Raw genomic sequence first — 25268 nt, 5'->3', positions numbered from 1 at the left:
ATTTGCTGATATTTGAAGTATGTTAGGTTCTTTCTGTGTGTCTGTGTTTTTTCTCGTGCGTGTGTGTGTGTTTGTGTGTGTCACATGTATTTTTTTACTGTCCTATCTGCTGATAATGTGTCTTTAATTGGGATAATAAAGTGTGCCGACATGTGAGCGTAAGTTAAACTCCTACACTGTGAAAGAGAATAACACACACGTTAGACACCATTAAATCTCCCAGAATCCTTCTTGGACAGGAAATGCCCTTGTAGCCTCATGGGTGGTTAGCAAGCTAGATGAGCTCCATCCTGTTTTAAGATGTGTCCTTTGTGTGTGGGTGTGTTTGGATAGGGCTTTCAGGCCAGTCATGACTTAATACAAACTCTGTAGTTGACATTATTTCTTTCTTTCTCTATCCTTAATATTTTCTCTAGAGATGAAACTCAAAAGTGAGGAATAAATTAGGTCCCTACAATTATCAATGTAGACCGCACATACCTCTTGCTTATATCCTTCTTTTTATGAGAATGTTTATGTATATACTTATGATATAGTATGAACAGACATCTGTAGAACACCAGTACTATAGCTTAGTCTTTTCATATATACGTGCAGCTGTCAGCATAATGAGAAAAAAACTTTTTCTGTTTTTCGGTTTCTGTCTTTGAATAATAGTTCTGTTGGTCAAACATTTCATTTCAAGTCCTTTTTCGGATCGTTCTTAATAGTAACAATATGTATTGACCTACAAAAATCTGTCAATTTACTTATATTTCTATAGATGTAAAATAGCTACATCTAATGATTATTAATATAATTGTTTCACTTAAACTATTGATTTTTGTAGTTAATTTAATAATAATTTATTTTATAAAATGTCAAAAGCTTAACTTTAACTTTTTAAAAACTAAGGATATTTTTTAATTGCTGTAAAGGCATTTTTTTTACTATGACCTAAAACAAAGAAAAGCTGCCTATCATCACAAATGGTCAAACAATAGAATGTTTAGCATTTATGCTGGTAAAAATAAAAAAACTGGTGATTGATGCTTGTCAATCCAGTAATCTGGTAATTAACTAATTGTTTTGGATTTTGTGTAAATTATGGATACTGTACCATAACTAGGAATCTGTGGTTTTAAATTTTCTGATATTATGTTTTAATTGTATTACAGTATGATTAGTAATGCAGAACTTAAGGATGAATTTTCTAACTACAGTTAAGTAATTTCTGTGAGTCATCACCTCAGTAATGGGCCTTTACTTTCTTAAACTTGCTTGTTGCCTACCTCTGCAAAAGGTCTGCTCAAGCCATTCTCTTTCTCTGTCAGCATTATGTAAAACTCTGGGTCTTCAATTTATTCGGGCTCTTAAAATCCCACCTTGTGCTTTGTTGTGAGACATATGAAACACATCTATCTCGTCTAAAGCAGCAGCCCCGATCTCTGGCACGAGCACAGCTGTAAACCATCTCTCGCAGTCTGCTCCGAGCTGTTGTGCCATATTACAGCTTTATTTCCCCCAGAATGCTCTACTTCTGCCTTTTCAATGACTTATGCCCCTTTTGATTTGAAAACTCTGAGCATCTTTGCATTCTGTTTGTCAACTAGTATGACCAGCAGCATGTCATTCTCAATATTTGTATGGTTTACTGTGGTGCTGTGCTTTGCCATGATCTAAAACCAACTCATTCTGGGTAAGTGAACCTTAGATGTCTTTGTTTGACCATTTGTGAGTCATCTTTCCTGTCGTTAAAACTCCACCAGGCTTATCTTTAAATGTAATTTTAAATGATAATTCCCTCCTGAAAAGTGTTTAAGTGTGTGTGCGTGTGTTTGTGTGTGGATCGGCAGAGAAGGATGGAAATAAAAAGTAGTTAGTGATGTTTGGTCCTCTGACGGTTGCTCAAGTGTTGATAAAAATGCTACTGGAAGTGTTCATATTGAATTATGGATAACTAACAAATAGTCATCGATACTGTTGTGCTACTGCCTGTGTCACATATTGACTAAATGGTGTTGTTTTCCCAGGTGTGTCAGATTTCTTGGTGGATGTTGTGTGTTAGAGGGTCAGTATGACACTGCATTCACAAACATACCCCAAAAAATATCCCCATAGTCACATGCCAATGAAACATAAACCAATCAGGCATAAGTTTATGACCACCTGTGCAAATTAATGCAATCCAGTGCAATCAACCCTAATAACAATGAATGGAGTGGCCCACACATGGGAACTACCTCGTCTTATAATGCACTCCAGTATGAATCCACTATCCACTTTGACCTAAAAAAAATGGATAGTAGAACTAACACCTTTCTGACCGTTTTAACCAAAAAACAGAGGAATTATAACCTTGTTAAATTAGACTTAATGACAGAGTCACTGTATTGGATTGTATTAAATTGCACAGGTGGTCATAAGGTTACCGCTGATCTGTGTTGGGGAAAGTCTTTTTAAAGAGGACTTGCATTGTCTCACCAGCATACATTATAACACTTGCATTAGAAAAACTAACACAAACAGTAATGACATTTATAGTGTTTGTGCCCGTGTGTTATTCAGATGTTAAACCACTTTTCATCTGCTTCTTTCTCATTGAACAACGTATCTACCCTCATTATATCAGTGCCACCTTTTTTGCCATTTTTTTTCACTTTATCAGCCGTACTCTTTCTTCTGTGTACACCTCCTCCTTGCACCTCCTCTGGATATCATACAGAATGAAAGATGATCTGGGAGTTGCCAGGACAACCAAAAGAGGCTAAAAAGAAGGTGGAAGAAATGAGACAGAGTGCATTAGATGGAGGAGTGCCTGCAAATGTTTTTTTTTTTTTTTTCCATGTTCCTGAATGCATGTTTGTTTTAGGACAGGGAGGGAAAGGCAGGCTTATTTGAGCTGTTGATGTTATTGTAGCCCGAGATAGTGAATGGAGAGAATGCAGGGTTTACACAACCTTTCTCTCCTATTTTGTGTCAATCTATGTTTGTCAATATCTCTTAGGTCTTGTTAGCAGTCACCCTCTGTAATTCTTCTCTCCAGTTCTCCTCTGCCTCTCTTTTGGCGTCATGTTTTCCTTGCTGCTCTGCCTCGATGTGTCTCCATGTCCCCCTCTCTCCTCACTCTCTCCTCATACTGTCTCTTGCATTGTCCCCCCCCCCCCCTCTCCTTTCTCTTCTCTCTTTCTGTCTAAGGTTCTCTTTGGTTACAGTACCGGGCTTTGCCATATGAGAGGCAGCTAGCTAACTATGATGCTGGGGAAAGACTATATGCTGGCCATTGTGATTGTAAATTATGAGGGTAGGTGCGTCTGTCGAAGTCGGCTGGAAACTTCGTTGTGGGGTTAGAGTTTAAAATGCGGTTTGTGTCTCTTTGTGTATGTGTGTGTGCATGTGTACAAGCATGGGTATATGTGTCTCTTTCAACACAGGCATGAAGTTTGTCCCTGTAATGGCAATGTTCTTTAAATATCTGACATAGCCATCTGTCTTTTCTGCATTCTGTATTTGTGTGTGTGTGTGTGTGTGTGTGTGTTTAGTGAGTGAATGTCTGTATATGTTTGGCGTGTGTGTGCGGCGTAATCCGCCAAGCGGAACATGTATATGTGTGTATTTTGCTTCAGAAGCTTACTGCTCTCCCCTCCCCCTCTGCTCAACTCTGTTCTGGCATGGAGCTGCATGCTAACTGAGGCTCTCATAGGCTAACTGCTACGTAGATCCAGTATGCCAAATTTTCATTCTCTTTATAGGGGCATGCTAACTTTTAGCTTCAGTATTAACATACTAAAGGTTTTAATTCTAGTTCCATGGTTGTTAAGTTCAAGGCATGATAGGTTATAACCCATTCAGGGCTTGCTCTTATGCTGTGTCTACTTCAGTTCCCCCCTACTGTCTCTCTCTTACTTTTTTGTCTATCATTCTCTTTATTTTAATCCTCATTCAGTGCTCAGCACAAATTAATTTGCTGGCATTCATCATCCTCCCTCTTGCTTATTGCATAGATTCCCAGGCTCTTTCAGTTGTAATTTTATTTGCTCTGACCTATTTTTTTATTTTATTTTTTGCCCATAAAAACTGCAACTCCCAGAAGGAAATGCTTCACAGCTACTCACTCTAATGCACAGTCTTAGCCCTAGGGGATATCTGCTTGTGCCAAAAAAAATAAATAAATTTTTTAATATATATATAATATTTCTGTGACTTTTTTCTTGCTTTATTAAATAAACAAAAGTCTTAATAAGTTATTTGCTGTGTGTGTGTGTGTGTGTACGTGTACACATGCACGTCTCGCTTCATTTCAGTGTGGCCCGACCAAGTTGTCATGATGACATATAGTCTGCTGTCATGGCCAAAGGCCCACAGGCTGTGTTTCATCAGCATGGTCAGCAGAAAAAAAAATATGTACAGGACCAGCTGACCAGTCCATCACATTTATGAGTTGCTACACAAACTAATGCTGTTTCAGGTCATCTTTACTACATCTGCCATTACATGAACTTCACACACACAAAAATGCCATCAATAGATTGTGCGTGGATGTGTGTATGCTGGAGCTGTCATGACTGCCAGTAAACTGCAACCTTCAGATGATGTGACATTTAGTAGAGGAGGGAAATAAACAGCAGTGAGGTACACCTTAATTGAGTGTGTGTGTGTGTGTGTGTGCATGCGCACGTGCTTGCATGAGTGATTGGGAGCACTTTCAAGGTAACTGCTATATTTTTGCCAAATACAGTATATCAATGTCAAATATAGTAATGGCCATGTGCTCAGTATGCTGCTGTGTGAGTAAGTGTTTTGTTAAGGGAGGGAACCCTAAATTCTGTGTGAATCCATATGTACTGACCCAGAATGTCTAATGGAATCAGTTTGTATTTCAAATTACAGTGCATGGTACTCGCAGTATGTTTTTGGCCAGGGCAGCATAATATTTCGTGCAGGTATTAAACTTTTTAGTTTAAAGAGAATTACTCTTTTTCTTTTGTATTTGATTTACTTATGCATTCGCTTATGGTTTGTTTTGTGTATAATGTTTATATTTTTTATTCAGTCCACTTGTACATATCATTAATTTTGAACTAAGTAAACATAAGAAATGTCACCAACTTACACTGTGAAAAGTTAAGCTTTACTTTGAGAAAGTAAAATGTATTAAATCGTATCTAGTATATATCAAGTTTGCAACAGTAATGCTTTCAGTGCCATTCTTGTGTAATTTGCTTTGAAGTGTACAGAAGCCAAATGTTGGTTTAGAAAAAAAGTTGAGCATCAGTTTCAGGTTGACTTTTTTTGTGAAGCAATTGCAGAAGGCAATTTATACATGAACTTGAAAAAGAAATGGTAATTATGCAATGACTATCAGGCTTTAGATTTGGTGCTTCCTGAAATAATTCTCATCCCAGTATTGATCTCAAATTTAGTGGCCTTTTTGGCTTTGTGTATTTACACATAGCTATTTTATATAGCAGTTAATCCACTTATTTGAGAATATAAATCGTATGTTTCTACTTTAATGTATGAAATGATTAATAAAAAACAACAAAAAGGAGTGACTTATAGAAGCCTTTATAAATCACACACCCATGGAAATAAAAGAGCTGATTTGTTTGAGGTTGTGTTCCAAGAAGAGGCTGATATAATTAGTAGGGCCAGTGACTAATAGGTTTTAGTTGTCCCACTGAATAAGTCCTGCTAAATACAAAGAATATCAATTCTGCTTTGGGTTCTCTCACTGAGACTGTATCTGACAGCTGCTAAATGTGAGGCAACTGATTATGCCTGTCTTTTTGTGTATATTTAGGAATACTTTTTCACCTGGGTAATTATTTATTTATTTTTTGTTCTGTTTTGACTGTGTATGTCAAGTTTCAATACAATAAAAGTTCTCAAAATATTTTACTCGGTTGTCTATGTAAAAACATGGCTTTTATTAGTGTATGATTGTTAATTTTCATGGTTCTTTACTTCATATTGTTCAATACTTTTTTTTTTTTTTTGGATGATGTTAACCATCCAAATGTGTTTTTCACTAGATATCTGGAGTGAACCATCATTCCAGACAGACCCTGACCTTCCTCCCGGATGGAAGAAGATCACAGACATGGCTGGTATCTACTACTGGCACATTCCTACAGGCACTACCCAGTGGGAGAGGCCCGTCACCCATTCAGCACCCCCTGAGCAGACAGAGTCCCAAGCCCTGGGTGAACACACAGCCTCCACACCACGTGAACACTCCCTAGGCTCACTCAGCCCCTCACCTACTCCTGACCATGAGGTAAGAGACAGAACAGGAAATTGAAATGTGCACAGGGGGTCACAAAATTAGTTTCTGCTGTACCCAATAGTTAACTATGCTCACTGTACATCTGCAAACAGTTTTATTTGCAGTGGTCATTCTCAAGTAGGCACTTTCTGAAGACAATGCATCATTGCTTCATACTAATATTGTAAATTACATTTTGCAATAAAGACTTATAAACTTTTTCATTTTGTCATCACGTAAGTTGGCTTTAATTTCCTAAACTCAGAATCAAACTGTGTCAAATGTAAAAGGTCAGTATTAGTCTTAACACAAGAGATCCATTTCCTAAATCCCCAAATCACTGCAATAATGTTTGTGAGGAGTCAATCACAGTTCACACCAATGAAAATGGATTAAATGCTTGGATGGATTAAGTGGTTTGTTGTGTACTTTCATCTGTGTGTGCATATAGCAGTGCCAGGCCGAGGTCTTTTTCAGGGCATCATCTCGTTCCGGCAGCACCACCTCCGACAGTTCAGTGGAGCCTCTCTCCACACACGAACCGACTCTGCCCACATGTGGATTTGTCAACAGCTGCTATTTTGTAAGTAACCAACAATCTCTGTTTTTTCTCTGGGGAGAACTCTGTATTACTATACTGAATGTAGTAATATAACTTAAAAAAAGGAGTTTATAGGCTCCACATAGAATTTTAGATGATAAACTGCTTTTTCGATGTTTGTTTTTTTGTTTTTTGTTTTTTGTTTGTTTTTTGTCCTGCCTGTGGTTAGTGGAAAACCTGCACAAAAATGGAACAAAACGGCCAGATCAAGAGAGTGAGACACACAGAGGACCGTCTTTATTGCAATACAGCCAAGAATGCAAGATCACTGAGTCAGTCAATCAGTCAGTCTTGCAGAATGATGATGGGAACTGGGAGAAGACATGAAATTGATAGAGAAGAGCATGATGTAAATAAAGTATTGATCCAGTGGCAATGTAATGATGTTGATTGATAGTTGTGCCAGAATCTCAAACTGGCACATAGATTTGGAGCAACTGACCTGCCGACTGCTCGGGTACTAGTACTAGACCGGTTACGCGACAAAAAATGGCATACAGACAAATAGGGGTAGAGGTACATGTACAGTAAATGCTCACTGTGCAGATTTTTGTTATTTTTAATCCTTCATTTATTCATCTGCGTCCCCCTCTTTTTCTCCTTAGCCTCGTTCTACATCGTTGCAGGGGATGCCAGACCAAGACTGTCGCACACAGCATCACGAAGATGAGGACAAGGTGGGGCACCACCTTTCCACATACTTCTTACCTGTCACTCTTGTAGTTCTTTTAATCTGTAGCTTTGAGTTGTGCTTGATGTTTTTTGTGTGTGTGTGTGTGTGTGTGTGTGTGTGTGTGTGTGTGTGTGTGTGAGAAAAGGATGCCTACATCATCTGTATGTGTGTATACAGTGCATTGCAAATATATTCAGACCCTCTTAACTTTTTTCACTTTTTTTTTATGTTATGATATATGTTACTACAGTCATTCAAATTTATTTTGAATTTCTTTTCTGATTAATCTACACTCAGTACCCCATAAGTAATAAAGTGAAAACAGAATTTTAGAAATGTTTCATTCATTAAATGAATGAAAAAGGGAAAAAAAAATGAAATATCACATGCACATGCATTCAGAACACTTTTGCAACAATAACTTACCTCAGGTGCCTCCCATTTCCCTTTTTGGTTGCTGAGAAGCTTCTACACCATGACTGGAATCCACCTGTGGTAAATTAAATAAATTGGACATGATTTGGAAAGGCAAACACCACTCTGTGGAAGTCCTCACATCACAGGTTTTTCAGCAGCAGGAACTGGGAATCTGGTCAGGATTGAGAGTTGGATGCAGTAATGTACACAGATATCCTGTGCAAACTTTAAAAACTGTGCCGAAGGTTCACCTTCCAACACGACAAAAATTCTAAGTACAAAGCCAATACAACACAGGAGTGAATTAGAGACAACTCTGTGAATGTTCTGGATTTGCCCAGCCAGAGTCCTGACTACAACCCTATTGAACTCCTTAGAGACCTGGAAATGGCTGTCTACCGACTCTCACTTTCCAGCCTGAATGAGCCAGAGAGGATTTGTAAAGAAGAATGGCAGAAAAGGCTATAATTGTTGTCAAAGGTGCTTCAACAAAGTACTGAGCAAAGGGTGTGAATACTTATGTACATGTGATATTTTATAATTTTTTTTTTTAAATAAATCTACTAAAATTCAGTTTTCATTTTGTCATTATGGGGCATTGAGTGTAGATTAACGATTTAACTAGAAAAAAGTGAATATTTTCTGAATGCACTGTATTACTGTATATGATACAAGTTCACTTGTATAATTTAAAATGCAGCCATACATAATTTAGACAGTGACACGTTCTCATTTTATCAAAGACAATTGGCAGCCTCACATGATTGTGCATTCTGATTTCTTTGCTGACTTAACATGTAAATATATTTTGTTGTGGAAAGTCAGATCCATGCCAAAACAACATACCAAATGTCACTTTCAAATTAAGCAATGGCTGTGTTCTGTCTCTGTTCTACTAATCAATAATTGTGTGATTCTCAGTAGTGAGTTGGATGTTCAATAAGAGCAAGGTACATCTTGGAAAACCGTTTTGATTGGCAGCATTTCATATGTGACTTCTTCTTGCTGGATTGCTCCTTATTGCTACAGACACTCATTATGTAGTGAACTAGTTGGCTAACAGCTGTGTTCTGTCTTTCTTCCGTCACTCCCACCCTTCACCCCCAATCCTTGACCCACCATTTTGTGTGTGTGTCTGTGTGTGTGTGTTTAATGCTGAATGTAGAAACAGGTGTGGAGCGATTTTGGCGGAAAAATTGATAGTGAGATGTGGAAGGCAAGTATTATGCACTCAGTGTCACTGAGTCTCGTTCTTGGCCTAACTTCACTCAATGTGCAAGAAATTCGCTGTTTGTGTAAAAGCATGTGTGGCTGATGCTTCAACATCGATGTACTGTAACTGCACCAACCACAGCATTTTGTCATGCCTTGTATGTCACAACTTGTTTTACTCAGCTGCAGAAATAAACTAAACAGGTTGTTTCTTTTTTACTTACAGTATGTTGCTAAAATCTTTTCATCTTTCTGTCTGCTGGCACAGGTCTGAATGTGTTAACACACAGAAGTGTGTGTACACACAACATGTCAACTTCTTTTCCTTGACGCAGCATGCTCCATTACACATAATATATGAACGCCATTTCCACATTCAGCAACCACACTTTGATGCATACTGGCATTTACTATTTGGGGTCATAATATTTAGATTTGGGTTGTGACAAGGTTGTGTCTTTTAGCCTGTCTGCCACATGCCCTATAACCCTATAGGGAACTGATGTGATTTTTGTTTTAAGATGCCCTGGGTATGATTCAGTAATGGAAAGAGTTCTGGACTGCTACCTCAACTTGAAACAAAAACACCTGTATTACCACTAAAAGCATGCAGGTCTTTTGCAAGTTTCAAATCTATAGCATGATGGAGCACACAATTTTATAATAAAAAGACTACAGTGTTTGTTGCACCAGTAAAAGCTTTTAGCTTCAACACACTGATGACTATTAAACATCCTATCCTGTCAGAAAGGTAAACTTACAGGAAAAGCCTAATGAAAGCAAACATTATGCTATTGCAGCGCATCATCTGACGCAATTTCGCAGTTTACACCTTCTATGTATAATGACAAATTAGGAAAGTTAGGAAAGTTTTGTTTTTAGTTCAAACGATATTGGAAACTTACACGAGTGAATGAATTATTGTTAAACCAAGAGACAGACAGTGTTGCAAGGGACACGTATGAAAGCCCTTTGGCCAAAGGTGCATGGGTTAATTTGTTCCCATTTTATACTCTGATGATGTCACCTGTGTGCATCAGGACCTGCAGGCAGCCACCGTAAACCCTGACCCCAGTCTGAAGGAGTTTGAAGGTGCTACGCTTCGTTATGCATCACTCAAGCTCAGGTATTAGATACATGTGTACACACACACACACACACACACACACACACACACACACACACACACACACACACACACACACACACACACACACACACACACACACACACACACACACACACACACCAATAATCTCAACAAACTAGAAAAAGATAAATGTTTTTTCTTTTGCTTAGAGTTCTTAGTGTTAGAGTTAAATGAGGTTGGACAAAACAGGATGTTAGTCCTTTTACTCAGGAAATGACTATGTTCTCTGTTAGAGTAATTACTGCCTGTAGCTTTGGTAAATTCACACACAGGACAGAACCCTTGTTAATAAATCCACTAATGATCAGAATTTTATTAATGACACACTCCTAATCTTCGACTTTTCAAAATCTATAACCTTCTTTTGTTTCAGGAACCGTCCAGCAGTTGAAGAAGAGGAGTCAAACAGTGTAAACAGTGACCCAGAAGCAAAAGTGAGGCATAGTTTTCTCAACTTTCACATTTAATATTTAATTCATAGTATATTGCAAGTTTCATAGTATCCGAAGGCCCTAAAAACACTTGAAAAGCAGTGAGTTCAGTTCAGTCCAAAATGCTTTACATTTTTTTTTTGTTTGTGTGTTTTTTTTTTTTACCAAGGTCTTAATATTTTGTCTTGTCTGCCATAGGCTTTGCATTTAGTAATAGGAGAATTTGTTTCCAATTGTGGGCTGTCAGGAAACGTTACACACTTACATACCAAGAGAGATTGCTATGACCGTGGATTGTTCTGTTCTGTGGAGACTGTTAAAGTAATTATATGAGGAGTTTCATGCAGGATTTTCAGGCTTGTGGTAGAATCTGTCACTGCTCATTTTTACAGGCGTTATGAATCTCATCAGCTTGGAATGGGCGTGTCAAGATTTTACCAAAAACGCCAATGATTTGGCAGCTTGTTTTAGATTATTATATTATTATTATTATTATTATTATTATTATTATTATTATTATTATTATGCCTTACTTTTAGACTAATTAGTTACGTATTGCAGACTTGTACACTTGTACACACTGTCCTTGGATCCTACTTCTAAACACTTTATAAATGTCCTCAGCCTGTTTGTTCATCAAAAGTATAATTGTTGATCATAGTGTCCAGGGCCCCCTCTGAAGGGAATCTAAACAATACTGCCCCCTAGTGGTGAGACAAATGTATCGTTCGGAGTATAGGCACATATAGCAAAGTATATAGCACGTTGGTGCATTCATTAGAAGACCCTTTACACCTCTAACTCCAAGATTCATATGAGCCATTTAAGCTATTAATCCTGGAGTTGGACTCAATAAAACATTACTCAGTGGAATAACATGCCCATTCAGCTGAAACGATTACCAGCAAATCTCAGCCTTAGATATAAATTCAATTTAGAATCCAACTAATTAAACTGAATTATTTATCCTGGCCTTATACAGAGTTATTTTACTTTCTCTCAAACCTCATAAGATTGAAGGCTCAAATACATTTTAAGATGTGTGTGTGTGTGAGTGTGTGTGTGTTGGCTCTCTAGATTTCAAGCACTGCAGATTAGAGTTTAAAGGCAAAACACAGCTTGATGACATGGTGCTGATTTGGCCGTCTACTGTCTGTTTCTCTCTGTTTGTCTGGCAGAAATTCACAATCCTTAGCAACAGTGACATTATGATGAATACCAGACACAAACACAGGCTTGTAGACAGGGCATCTGGTCTGGTAGCACACTCTGACACACATTAATGACATCAGCTGGAGTATCAAGATTGGAAAGGTCTCTTTCCACCAAGTGAGGGATTTAAATACAAACAAAACCTCACTCAACAACAATTCTTATCTATCAAAGTCTAGAAAACTTACCATGTTCACACACTTTTAGGCTATTTGCTGTGTCTGACCCAGCTGACAATATTTCGGTTCTATGTTATTATGGCCTGCAGAAAATATAACTGTATGCTAAAATTCCATCTATTTTGTATGGCATGTAATTGCTTCCATCTACTGGTGTGGATCAGTAATACACCTTTCAATAGAGTAGGCAGTGTCTGACTGTGTATATGCATGTTGGCATTCCAAGGTGTGTGCAGTATTCCTGCACATATTGTCTGTGTGAGCCTCACATTTGTCAGCCCTACTCTGCATTGGCAGCACAGCAGAACACATCCATATACAATATGCTATGTTTTGCTGCATAAAGCAGTTTGCTGTTCAGAAATGATCTTTCTGGCAGAAGTGGCAACACAATTATTTTTAACTTCACTTTGTTCTGATTCTATTCACTCAAGACGAAGTGTATATGTTATCTTTTTAATATGATAATTGGAAACAGGCCCTATCAGATATTTCCAAAACAAGCGTGAAGTGAAGTGACTGTTTAGTGTCATAGTGATAGCATGACATAGTTTACTGTCTCTGTCTTTCCCTCTCTAACCTTTGTCATGAATGTCTGCAGATTACTTTCTGAATGAACATTTGAAAATGCACGAATAAAGACAGATTGGTCTCTCACATTCTTCTCTTTGTACTTAGAAACATCCTTGTTCTTCTGCATCTATTCACCAATCTGCAGAGTTTGGTTTTACATTGCAATTAAAAGTAGTAAAAAAAAAGAATTCAAAACTCTTACATGTGAATGATGTGCAGTATTTCACTTGGTGTGTCTTTTGATCTTTTAGTGTTTTGCAGTACGCTCTCTGGGGTGGGTGGAGATGGCTGAGGAGGATTTGGCTCCTGGAAAGAGCAGTGTTGCCGTTAACAACTGCATCAGACAGCTGTCCTACTGTAAGAATGACATCCGAGACACTGTTGGCATCTGGGGAGAGGTGAGTTAGTGCAGGTAGCCATGCTGTTTGTGTGTATTTGTTTTGATTTTTAGCGTAAAATAAAAGATTTAGAGTACTGGAGCACGTTTTCGAATTTAACAAGATGGTGAAGGGCAAAGGGTGAAGGCAGAGCAAAGAAACTACTACACAGTCTGAAGTGTATGTGGAAAAAATGGAGGGGTAAAGGGGGGAATCGAGAGAAGAAAGCAGAGAAATGGAAAGAACTCTTTTCTTCTCTCTGTGGTGTTTCAGTTTAATGTGAACTGACAGAACACAGAGAGAGATAGAGGGAGATTCTCATCCCTCTTTCAGTAACCTTTCATCGTCAACCCCCTCTTTTTAGTGATTGATAATTTATGTAGGGGCCTTTAAAACACACACACACACACACACACACACACACACACACACACACACACACACACACACACACACACACATTTAAATACTGTATATACTCATGGGCAAATAAACCTAGAGGAGTGAAGTGAAGCACATGACCTTTACAAGGGAAATTTTGGATGTATATGGAACTGCGGGAAATAAGGATTGCATGTTTGTGTCTTTTTAGGGGAAGGACATGTACCTGGTACTGGAGAAAAATATGTTGAACTTGGTTGACCCCATGGATCGCAGTGTTCTTCACTCTCAGCCAATTGCAAGTATCCGGGTCTGGGGTGTTGGCCGGGATAATGGGAGGTTAGTCATCGTGCTAACCATGTTTATTTTCTTGAAAGTTGATTAATCCTCTTTTGCATGTCTTCATCATTAATTATGAGTGTATAAGGTGTCATACTTTGATTTTTGTCAAAACACACAATGTGCTCTGAATTACTTCTAAAATGTGTGTAGTGTAGTGTATATTCTGAAAGAATCCAATATGACAGGACTTCTTGGACATTTAAGCTCCTGTAATTAAAATAGTTATTTTATAGATGACTCAAAGGCCATGCTGCACCTCATACACACACTCAGCAAAGTTTCCAGGGAGGGTGGGTGTTGTGGTAACAGACAGAAGAAAGGAGTTCATGATTGATGATGAAGAGGTGCTAATAAAAGATTAATACATCAACACAAAGGTGCAGATGGGAGAGAGAGAACAGCCTTTATTCTCTTTGTCCACAAATCCCACCTAATTTCAGTTCCCTGATTTCACTTCAGTTTAGCACAGCAGGCTCATGCACACACAGTAGTTGATTGAGGTATTGATAAACAGCTTCTACGTTTAATATTCCTCAACATAAATGGAGTATACGTGGTCATATGATGATTAAAGTGGCAGTGCTGCTGGCTGAACAGTAGAGTGTGCTGCACATCACTACGGAATGCAGTAGAAGGAACTGGATATAGGTTATCAGGCACAGCTGGGTTATGTGGACTGGAGTGATGATAGCTACTGTCTAATTCGAGCTGGCACATGCTTGCACATATACTTGTAAACACACATGCACACTAAGGACATGTAGGAAAGCTAAAAGCTAATGGCATATGCAGAGCTGCATAATTAGTTTGCCACTGGGATTATTTTTTTCCCCTTAACACAAGCACACACAGCACATAAATGCTAAGGTTTTTATTTCAGTATATCTATAACTTAAGATGACTCTAGATAACGCAAATATGTTTCTGAATACTTAAGCTTTATTTGTGCTATCTTCATATAGTAAGAGTGAGAGCAGTGGGAATGCCTCAGCTGCAGCAGGGAGAAGGGTAAGGAGGTGCTTAGATGGAGGGGGGGGGTCGTTTGGCAGGAGAGAGAGAGTGGGTGATGAAGCTAGCAGAGGGGAAGGTATGTTTAGTGTGCACTGGGTGTCGAGCGGCAGGTTGAGGAGTGTGTGCATGCATGCTGAATAACAAGGAATAGATAGTGTGAGTATCTAAATACGCTCCAGACACAGGATTACCAGCCTAAATAGAGTTAAAGACCAGTGTAAGTATATTTACTTGTGCTTTTTTTTTTTTTTTTTTTAAAGTAGCAAGAAAAATAGGAGAAACCAGAGATAAGAGTAATGAGGCCTTGGTCTGGAGGGAATGTTGCTGAGTAAGTAGTGTGTGTCTTAAATTCCTAAAGCCAGTAAGAAGTGTGCACAGTTTTATAGACATTCAGGTGGAGTGTAAAAATCAGTGTGTGGTTTTGCAAATGGTGGATTGATTGTCGGTAGGTGGACGTGCTGATTACAAATACATAATGAGATAGTGTGGTAGTGCTAATATGAATTCCAAGGTTTGACAAGGAAAAGTATTTGTTTTTATGTAGAGAAGCTTGAAGCAATGAAATGTGCAGTGATTCATGACCAAAGCAAGATGTAAAATATTTTTCTTCATTCGGGCAAATGTGTGCCTAAAATTCACTTTGCAATTAGTTTTCAATACTTAAATTATGTTTGTAACTATAAAAAAAACAAAAACAAGAAGTTTTATGCAGTCAGTGCTAGTACATCTTTGCGTATTATAAATTTACACTTAATTTAAATATTGGTTGGTGGATGTTTATTTTTAAGGGACGAGGTAGCTGCCAGATTTTAATGCCATGGAACTAGGTACCTGGTTATAGTAAGGATTCTCTTTCTCGCTTTCTTCCTCTGTCATGGACACTCATAAACTTTTATAGATATGCTGCACCTGTGCAAAAGAGTTGAGTGGTTGTGGCTGTGTAGGAATTGTACCCAAGTGCCTCCCCTCCCCCTTTGTGCCACGAAAGTCATTATGACCATAGAGATTACAGATTCCCATAGCAACCTTGACATTTCAGGGGTGTCCGTATGATGATACGATTACATTCAAAATGAGATATCACTCCCTTTTACCATCACTCTTTCTCCCTTCTCTTCTGACTTTTATCTTCCCTCCTCATCTGGGGTTTTTATTCTGCTCTTGTCTTGTCTCTTTCATCTTTATCAAGTATATTTTCGCAGTTTACTTCCAGGCCCCCTCAACTGTTATTTCTCTTTTCTCTTGTGGCTTTTAGAAACTGCTGGCCTATTTCTTTTAACACACACAAACCATCAGCAACCAATTAAAGATAACTGTGCCCAACCAGAACATTTCTCTGACCTGGTATTTTCCATATATTTCTGTTTCACTCAGCTTTTAATAATCTACCTAAAGGTAAATATGCCTAGAAATTACCTGCTGGGTTGTTTTCTACCTGTACAGCCCTTCAACACACATTTACATTTTTAACTCCACTACACTTTTGGCATTCCCTTCTGTTGGTTGGAAGGAAATTAACATGTAAGAGAAGATTATTGTGTGAGTCTGTCTGTCAGTTTTACCTCTTAACTCACAGTTGGGGGTTAGTACGATGGATTCTTTTTTTCTTTTCATTTACTAACTGTCTACATCTTCTTCCTTGCTTCCTTGGACACAGAGAGAGGTAAACACATTCCACCCTTTCATCCCCCAAATTAGTATCTCTCCATCCTCTCTCCAATTCTTTATTGTTTAATTTCCTCTGTGTTTTCATTTTCTCTTTTTCAAAGTGGCTCTCCCCTAAGGGCTGGGCTCAGAACTCTTGGAAACCCTTAGGCCTGTGTTCCCAATTGAAAGCATACTGGAGAACACAGGGAGGGAGAAGTTAAGATTGTTTTTATGCGCATTTCTGAATTACTTACATAAGTCAACATGTATAATGTTCTGGTTTAATTTGATGCAGCCATAATTACCCTTCGCAGTGTTTCTTCACAGTATCTCTTTTGCTTCTTCTTGTCATTTTGTTTCTATTTAGTAAAGCCAAATTGTTTCGAGCTCCAGTTAATCTTTTAGTCCCTCCAGAGATTCACAATGTTGCTATCCCAACAGTTATTTTAACCAATCCCTCATGAATTCTGCACAACTTTGCAACTTAAAAAGTAAAACATTTCAGCATGCATCATAATTTGTTTTTTGTTTTTTACAAAAGCTGTCACAAAATCAGGCATTTTACGCCACAACAATCCTAAAGTTATGAAATTCTAGAGGGACTGATCTTTCATCTATCGCCAAGAGTTGACTGTCGCAAACGGTTACACATAACATCTCTATTTTATACTAAAACTCATCCTTTAATCTTCATCCCCCTGGCATTTTTTCCTGTTTGTATGTCTTCATTAACCCAGTGTTTTGCTCTTTCCCAGGGACTTTGCATATGTGGCGAGAGATAAAAACACCAGGATTCTGAAATGTCATGTGTTTCGCTGTGACACGCCAGCCAAAGCTATCGCCACCAGCCTGCATGAGATCTGCTCCCGGGTGAGTGATTCAGACTGGAGGAGGGGTTACACATGAGGCTAGGTTTGAATTTCGCAAATAGGCTTGTTGAAATTACATTTCCCCCATATTCAACAGAAGAGGAAGACGTCTAAATGAATTGCAAATTTGACAAGCACACTCAGTCTTTACCAGTGCTTCATAAATAATATTATACACACATTAAATGCCCTACCCCAGGAATGCTTCAGTTTTTGTTTTTTTATTCATTATTTTGTAATTAAATATTTCCTTCTTCAATATCTGGCTAACAGCAGTTCGAAAAACACGCTTAAAATCATCAAAATTTTAGACACAGTTACCAGAGAGCTTTCTCTGCCCCTGGATTCCATTCTGAGATTCTTACTGATGTAATGCGAATGGGGTTAGAAGAACACTATTAAAACCAGGTTTTTTATTGATCTGCTTTATTAACTGAACTCGCTGGGAATTGATAGACTTTAATTTTCCTAATACAATACCATGGTATAGAAAGACTTGTTTATTCTTTTCCATATTCTTAATGCTAATACTAATAATAATAATAATAGTAATAATAAAGTAATACTAATTACCCCTCAAGTCAGCCTACTCAGAAAAAGAAAAAAATAAGCATTGGTCACAGCAGGCATTGCTAAATGCAGATTTATAGTGATCAGCTTTCTGATATAACTTGTTTGTTTTTTCTTTTTTATTTCTGCCTGAGTGATTGCCTGTTTACGTTAGACTGGTTTTGTGTTGGGAAAAGCTTTTATTCTGCCTTGGAGGGTGACCTGTGTGACTGTGCTCACCAAGTGAAATGGGTAGACAGCACGACAGTATCAGAGGTGAAGCTGCTCAAGGTCTTCCTGAGCTCTTTCGTGTTGAGTCTTTTCAACTTTTTTTCCCACCCATCACCCATTTCACACATTTGTGTCTTTGTCTTCAACCCCCATGTGTCTCATTCTGCTGTATTTTTACTTGCCATTTCTCATACTTCTGCATCTGCTTTTGCTTCTCCCCCACCCCCCTCTCTATCTGTCTCACCTCTAGATAATGACAGAGCGAAAGAATGCCAAAGCGATGGCAGGAGGGTCTCTCCACAACAGGATGCAGGCAGGGCTAGATCTCCCTTTACAAGGTAGGCTTCATACAGGAAGTAATCTACTCTGTGTGTGAGAGTGAATGCAGAAAGTGACACACATCCACAGACCCATGAGGGTTAGCAGCTCTGTCGCATGCTGGATGATTTTGATTTCTGTGTTTTAAAAAAAATTATAAAAATGTCACTTGTTAATTCCCAAAAATCATCAGCAGTTAAAAAACGAACATAACAGTTTAAGTGATAATTTCGGAGCAACTAAAACCAATTGACCTATTTTAAAAGATTTGTATCAATCACTTTCATCAAGTTTAAAACGTGCCTTATGATGTTAAAATGTTTATTAAATGGAATGAGTGTATCTTTGAATCTTGACAGATATGTTGAATGCAATTCTATTTTCATAAACCTGTACAAAGCTGATTTTGGAATAGTTTAAATGCTGCATTGTTTAAATATTCATTAGCTTCAAGTTGTTGTCTTCTCCATGTTTGGCACATCGCTACACTTTGTTGTGCATTATTACTGCCAACTGTCTATCAGAGTAATGGCATGAAACCTGTAAACTTCATATTGTCACATTTACAAAGGGGATGCAGGGGGACTTGCTAATTTCTTCTTAAGATAAAATAGATAAAAATTGATAAAATTTAAAAGAGTAAACAGCCATGGGATGTTAATAGCAGTATCTGTCTTTTAATTTCAATAGACTGTACAGGAGAGCAGCATTTATGATGCTTAACCCCATATATCTTATCAAATGTATCTAATTAAAAGCTGTCTAAAAAAATTGGATTCATGTTTTCAACTCAGACTGGTTCTATCATTTAGTAATAAACATGCTAACATAAAGCAATTTCTGTCATCACTCACCATTTTCTCAACAGTCATCTCTCTGTCACTCTGTCTGAGGGGAAAAAAATATTGGCTGTGCTGCACTTGTGATTGATTGGACAAGATGCAGCAACAGCCAGGAATACTGACATGAGTCCAGCTCACTGCTGACAGCTCATCAAATCAAACAGCTGCAGAGTCTGTCTCTGCTTATAATAAAAAACAGCCATTCACTTTCTACAGAGAAAAAAGATATGCAGTGTGATAATGTCTGTATGTAGTCCAGTGTTGTTTAGAACAATTTCTGAAACACTCAGTAATTAGCAAATAGACATGAATGAACTTTTTCACTTTTGAAAGCAGAATTAATGAATATCTCTTACATAAACTTCCTTTCGGAGTTGTGTTTCGGGAAATCGAATGAGCTAAACAAACTTATTATATTTATTTAGCCAGTTGCTGTTTTGGAATTTTTCACCCCAGTATAAGTAATGAGGTTATGCTGTGACATTTGATAGATCGATAGATAGATAGATGACAGCAAGGCAGTGCTGGATATAAGGCAGTTTAGTTGGAGGTTTTCACTTGTAGAAAATGTTTGTTTATTCTTATGAGGTTATTCTTCTTACCTGTTAAATGAGTGTTTGGCTTCTCCCCAGCAGAGTTCCCCACACCAAAGACAGAGCTGGTTCAGAATTTTCAGGTGCTCTACCTTGGGATGATGCCTGTGGCCAGACCAATAGGTCTGTTTGACATGCAAACATACATACACAGTATTTATGAACAGTGTAACAAATATTGGGGCATGTGGACTGATATTAAGTGTTTGACTGTGTTTTTTGTGTTGTCTTTTTTTTTTAACCTGCTCCAGGTATGGACATACTGAATGGAGCTATAGACAGCCTAATTGGTTGTTCCAACAAAGAGGAATGGACTCCCGTAGCTCTAAATGTGGCCGATGCAACTGTCACCATCAGCAAGGAAAAGGTCAGACACTCAACTCCTGTTAACTTTGTTTATGCATTTTTAGAACTTCTTCCCCTTATTTGCCCGAATATGCTTCATATTGTTTTGTTTTAAACAAATGTTAACGTTAGAAAAATGAAATGAGATGAAACAAAAGACCTGTAGTAACAATCTAATAGGTTTTGCTTGTTATTGGGAGGTTATGATGCTGTAAATCAAGACACGAGAGCAACAGCATTGATGGAAAAAATGAAGTTTTAAATTTGTTGCACATTTGTAATGATGTATCCAAGCCAAATTTGTTCTTCCTTCATATATGCAGTTAAAATTCTGTGCAAATTCACTGCAAAGCTGGATACACATTGCAAACGACCACGACAAAAAGGTCAGATGTGACTAGAAAAACTGGACTGAGCATTGAGGCCATAACTAAATGTTTTGTTGTTTTTGCACTACTACAAAAATGGTGGACCATTGGGCAAATGGTATAGACATTGAAGAAGTAGCTTCCCAAAGTAACTGAGCTAAACTGGAGCAACTTCATTTAGATAAACTGCTAAATCTCAACATTGTTTAGCCATGCAAAAGACATGACAGTACTGCTTTTCTCATTTATACAAGTTACAGATTTCAGCATTAACATAAAGACACTTAAATTCCAGCAGATCCAGTGAAGCTGATCATTAGCAGGCTGCAGTTTTAGTGGGTTTCTCCTCTGTATCAATGTGTGTAATTACAGCATTTGAATGCCTGTAACTGCTGGACCAAAGTTTTCTCTCAACAGTGAAACAGTAAATATGTCTCATGCTTCAGAAAGAGGATTAACTAAACTAATTACAAATAAAAGTGAATTACACACATACAGTTATGTACTCTACATGTCTGGCATTGAAATTAATCTCTCACACTGATGTTTCTGACCAGGACGAAGGAGAAGTACTTGTGGAGTGTCGGGTGCGGTTTCTGTCTTTCATGGGCGTAGGGCGTGATGTGCACACGTTTGCCTTCATCATGGATGCTGGCGGCCATCGTTTTGACTGTCATGTCTTCTGGTGTGATCCCAATGCTGGAAGTGTGTCTGAGGCTGTTCAGGCTGCTTGTATGGTGAGTGACTGAGAAACAACACAGACAGCACCGCACAAAAACTCACAGAAATGTTCAGATTTGAAATTATGTGGTACTTGAATTCAAGTTGAAATTTGTATGAAGTCACCTGGGTCTCTAGACTGTAGGGGCAATAGAAAGCACGGGTTTGTAAATGGGTTAAGTTCGTGTATGCTAGCCAAAGGTGCTACTCAGTGACAGCTGGACTTGCTTGAGGTTTCTAAAGACATTTTGCAGCTCAGCCAAAATACTTCTACTATACTATATAATACTTGGTTTTTCAGGTTTCAGTTATTATGAGCCTTTTGGACAAATGACATAACATTTTGAAGAAACCTCAAGCAAGTCCAGTTGCCACTCAGTAGCACTTTTGAGATAATTATGGCCTGGATGACTTGAAAATCACCACAGATATCTAGGTAATCCATACACATTATTATCTAAGGAAGTTGTTGAGTTAATGTTTTAATGAAAAAAATAAAAGTAACGTAATAAAGAAAGAAGTACTTTATTAAATTTAATTTTAAATCAATTCAAATTCTCATAGGCATATACTTGCAGAGCTTTCTCTCCTGATAGTTAATGTTCTCATATGTACCTTAGTCTGATTTTAGTTTTTCAGTCTTGGCAGATAGGTGTTTTATTGCCCAATCCATATCCCCATTCAGGTTGAAATGGGACCCTTTGTCAAAGTGCCATTGGTGTAAAACATGCATTCAAATCAAGTGACGCCACCTAAAGTTAAAATATAGTGTGTTCAGCATCAGTTTTCTCTACCAGAGGATGCCTTTGTGACTTACGCTTTTATAGATTTTTATAGTATTCCTTTTTGAGATTGTGTCACATTGTTTACTGCTTTTCAGGAAAGGTCTTCAAAGAGGACACGTCTACATCAAATTAGTAACCTATGAAACCCTTACCCATATTGTATTTTACCTATAAAATGTCTATAATCACGACTCAGAATGTCCTCTATGGTGTTTCTGCTTTAATGCAGCCCATTAGTTGAGGTTACTTACCTTCCTCCTCCTCTGCTGTGTGTGAGTCACCGGATTAGTTGACTGCTGGGTTATTGATCACACATCGGAGCTTTGGATATATATACGCACACACATACACACACTAAAACTGATTGATGGTGACAAGAATCATCAGTCATTACTATTGATCAGAGCCAGCAACCTTCACCAGTCCACTCTTTCTCTCTCTGTCTCTCTCTCTCTCACACACACTCACACACACAGACTCACTCTCACTCTCACTCTTACACCTCCACCTCCACAGTCGTTTACTCAGCAGCTGTAACTCTCTATTATTTACAGGATGTCTCTCTCCCCTTTCCTCCCTCCTTTACAGCTGCGGTACCACAAATGTTTGGTGGCTCGACCTCCCTCCCAGAAGGCCTGTGGCTCATCACCCCCTGGTGACTCAGTTTCCCGTCGGGTCTCGACCAGCGTGAAGCGAGGTGTCCTGTCTCTCATTGATACCCTCAAACAGAAGAGACCCGTGACTGAGTTGCCACAGTAACAATAAAGAAGCACTAGCGACCTCTATCACAAACCCCAGTCACCATGGCAACTAGTCGCATCTTTTCCAAAACCCACTACTACAGACCCCAGTAGCCATGGAAACAAAGCAAAGCCCCAGGGTTTTGGAAACCCTGTCACAATTCCTTCGCAATTAAAGTGTGCATCCTCAAAATAACTGAGATGATTAAAAGATTCTTCATCCCAAACCCAGAAGGAACGACCATGAGAACACCTTCATAATCATAAAGGTGTTGGTGTACATAGCAGTAGCTTTCATCCCCCTCATCACAGAGGCGTTAGAAGAAGGAGCAAACAATGAAACAGGAAGTGCTCTTGAAAGCACAGCGCGTGTGATGAAAGAGCTCATTGCTGCCCACACTGGTCATCTCTCCATGCTCTTAGTCTTTTTGTGCCTGTGCCTGTGCTACCAGCATGACCTTTTCACACCTGGCCACACCCCCTGTTGTTCACCTGGTTGTCACGTTAGTCCTCACCTCTGTCCCTTTGTCTCAATTTGCCCAGTAGACTAAAAGTAAGCAAATGAATTGAAGGAATCATGAAAGCCACTGTGTCAGATTTCCATATCTTTTATTTGTGTAAGAAACAAAGGAGCTGCTATAGACTAAAGAGATTTGGCTGCAAGTCTACACACACTAACCCGTTCAACTGATCCTGCATGAACTTTTTATATCAATGTGTATAATTCTAGACTATATCACTATGCTGCTGCTACTGCTGTCACTGCTTTCAGAGACTGAAGGGGTAAGAATTAAGAAGCCACAATGATTGTCCTGTCTTCTTTGTTTCTCGTCAACTGTGCAAGAATTAGCTGGAGGGACTAAACGAGTGGTGACCTTTCACCTGAAACATCTTTGGTTTCTGTTTACATCTTGTTTTCTCTTGTGTTATCCCTGGAAGATGACAGAAAATAGCCATAATGGAGGAAGAGATGCAGGGATAAACAGGGCCACGTCTCGCTCCTCTGCTCGCCTGTTTCTGAGAAAACAGCACAAGGGTCTTGCTGCTCTTTGATACACATGCTGGAGGAAATTTGACTTTAAATCCCACCTCAGTCCACAGACTTTATGTCCACTAATAAAAGGGGATTGCTGACATGAGAAAGCCTGGAGGAAAATAAAGAAGACCTGAGGAATGTGTTTTTATACATGGGTATGGTTGCAATGAATTGAACAAGCAACTGTGTGGAAGTGAAAAGGAGAAAGCAATTTTCTCTCCAGTCTTGACAGAGGAAAGCCAACAGAGAGACTCATAGTATCAGGACTTTCCTGGGCTGCTGTTTGTCTGTCTCTAGGGTTCTGTTCCCTTGAATGCGCCTTCTCTGTTTTTCTTTATCACCTGCTACTTACTCAACCTCTGTTTTTTATTAGTGCCACAAGATCACTTACTTTTGGTCTTTTTTTGTGTGTTTTTTTTTTTTTTTCAACAAATCTCAATTACTTACTTCCAGCTTCCTTATCACATTCACTATACCCACTTTGTCCCTTATGTGTACTGCTATACATTCAAGTCACAATAGTAACCATCAGCTGCACTAAAGGATAAGCTACCTGTGGTCTTTGATAACCTGTTTGTGTCATTAAAAACACTTAGTTGTTCTGAAAGAATCCTCAGAACCATCATTTTCTTCTGTCTGCTTAAAAATACAACCTTTTTTTAAAAACCTCCTTCCCAAGTTGCATCCAAATCAAAGCAAAGACAGGTGGCCATCAGAACATTTTCTTGTCATTAGCTTCCAAACAATGTTATATTAGAAATAATAAAATTTTGATTACATTTTTGGTTAAATTGTGATATAATAAGAGCTAACTAACTCCACATTATAATATGTAAGCAAGTTTGCAGCATTTTTATGAGCTTAATCAGCTGGTGAGGAAACTGGCTTTTTGCCAATGACACCTTGTGCTGCTGCTTACAGCTGCAGTTAGCAATAGTATGTGATGCGGACAGTGCTTGTTCAGTTGGTAAATGGTCAAATTTTTGGATCTGTAGATGTTTTGTTTCTTGCACTTTCTTAATATTAGACTCCACAGTTAACATCTAAAGGGGGAACTAGGAGTGTACTTGAGATTTTGTTGAGAAAACTCACTACATCTTTTTTTGTCACAAGAATGATGAAATGTGAATGAGATGACAAAATTTGTTGTGTACATAATATCAAGTTAACATTAGACATTAATCATTGTTATAAGCTATGCTTTCACCTTTGAATGTGTTTAGTTTTCTATTATCGTCTTGAAATGAAATGCCTTTTTTGAGAACTCACCAAATGGCCAAAGTGTAAAATACTGATATATATTGTTGTAGATAGGAAAATATGAGAGCAAATAATAAGAACAGAAGAGGGAAATGGAAATTTTAACAGTTGTCAATTAAGTTGATACTGAATTTAACTGAGCAATTATCTATGCATTCT

The 25268-nt window shown here is 38.3% G+C and overlaps 1 protein-coding gene across 13 annotated transcripts in view; it reads left to right on the top strand.

Annotated features, from left to right (window-relative positions):
• The window catches only part of apbb2b (amyloid beta (A4) precursor protein-binding, family B, member 2b), a 48262-nt gene extending 23980 nt beyond the window's left edge, over window positions 1-24282 (top strand). For 5 of the 13 annotated variants that reach the window (XM_067496923.1, XM_067496920.1, XM_067496924.1 and 2 more), the window contains 14 exons: window positions 6015-6259; window positions 6699-6830; window positions 7454-7525; window positions 9104-9154; window positions 10191-10276; window positions 10674-10734; window positions 12947-13093; window positions 13665-13792; window positions 17209-17323; window positions 18353-18440; window positions 19895-19978; window positions 20107-20222; window positions 21126-21305; window positions 22662-24282. In XM_067496923.1, coding sequence (XP_067353024.1) covers window positions 6015-6259; window positions 6699-6830; window positions 7454-7525; window positions 9104-9154; window positions 10191-10276; window positions 10674-10734; window positions 12947-13093; window positions 13665-13792; window positions 17209-17323; window positions 18353-18440; window positions 19895-19978; window positions 20107-20222; window positions 21126-21305; window positions 22662-22832 — 1676 coding nt within the window. In that variant the 3' untranslated portion in view covers window positions 22833-24282. Of the gene's footprint in view, window positions 1-1071; window positions 3284-6014; window positions 6260-6698; window positions 6831-7453; window positions 7526-9103; window positions 9155-10190; window positions 10277-10673; window positions 10735-12946; window positions 13094-13664; window positions 13793-14868; window positions 15024-15066; window positions 15135-16249; window positions 16470-17208; window positions 17324-18352; window positions 18441-19894; window positions 19979-20106; window positions 20223-21125; window positions 21306-22661 lie in introns of those variants that run through there. The other 8 variants (XM_067496929.1, XM_067496926.1, XM_067496927.1 and 5 more) reach the window with 8 other exon arrangements.
• The last annotated feature ends 986 nt before the right edge of the window (window positions 24283-25268 follow it).

Source organism: Channa argus, chromosome 3 (assembly GCF_033026475.1).
Source record: "Channa argus isolate prfri chromosome 3, Channa argus male v1.0, whole genome shotgun sequence".
Lineage (NCBI taxonomy): Eukaryota > Metazoa > Chordata > Actinopteri > Anabantiformes > Channidae > Channa > Channa argus.
The sequence above is the reverse complement of the archived record's forward strand: the minus strand, read 5'-3'. Positions and strand labels throughout refer to the sequence as shown.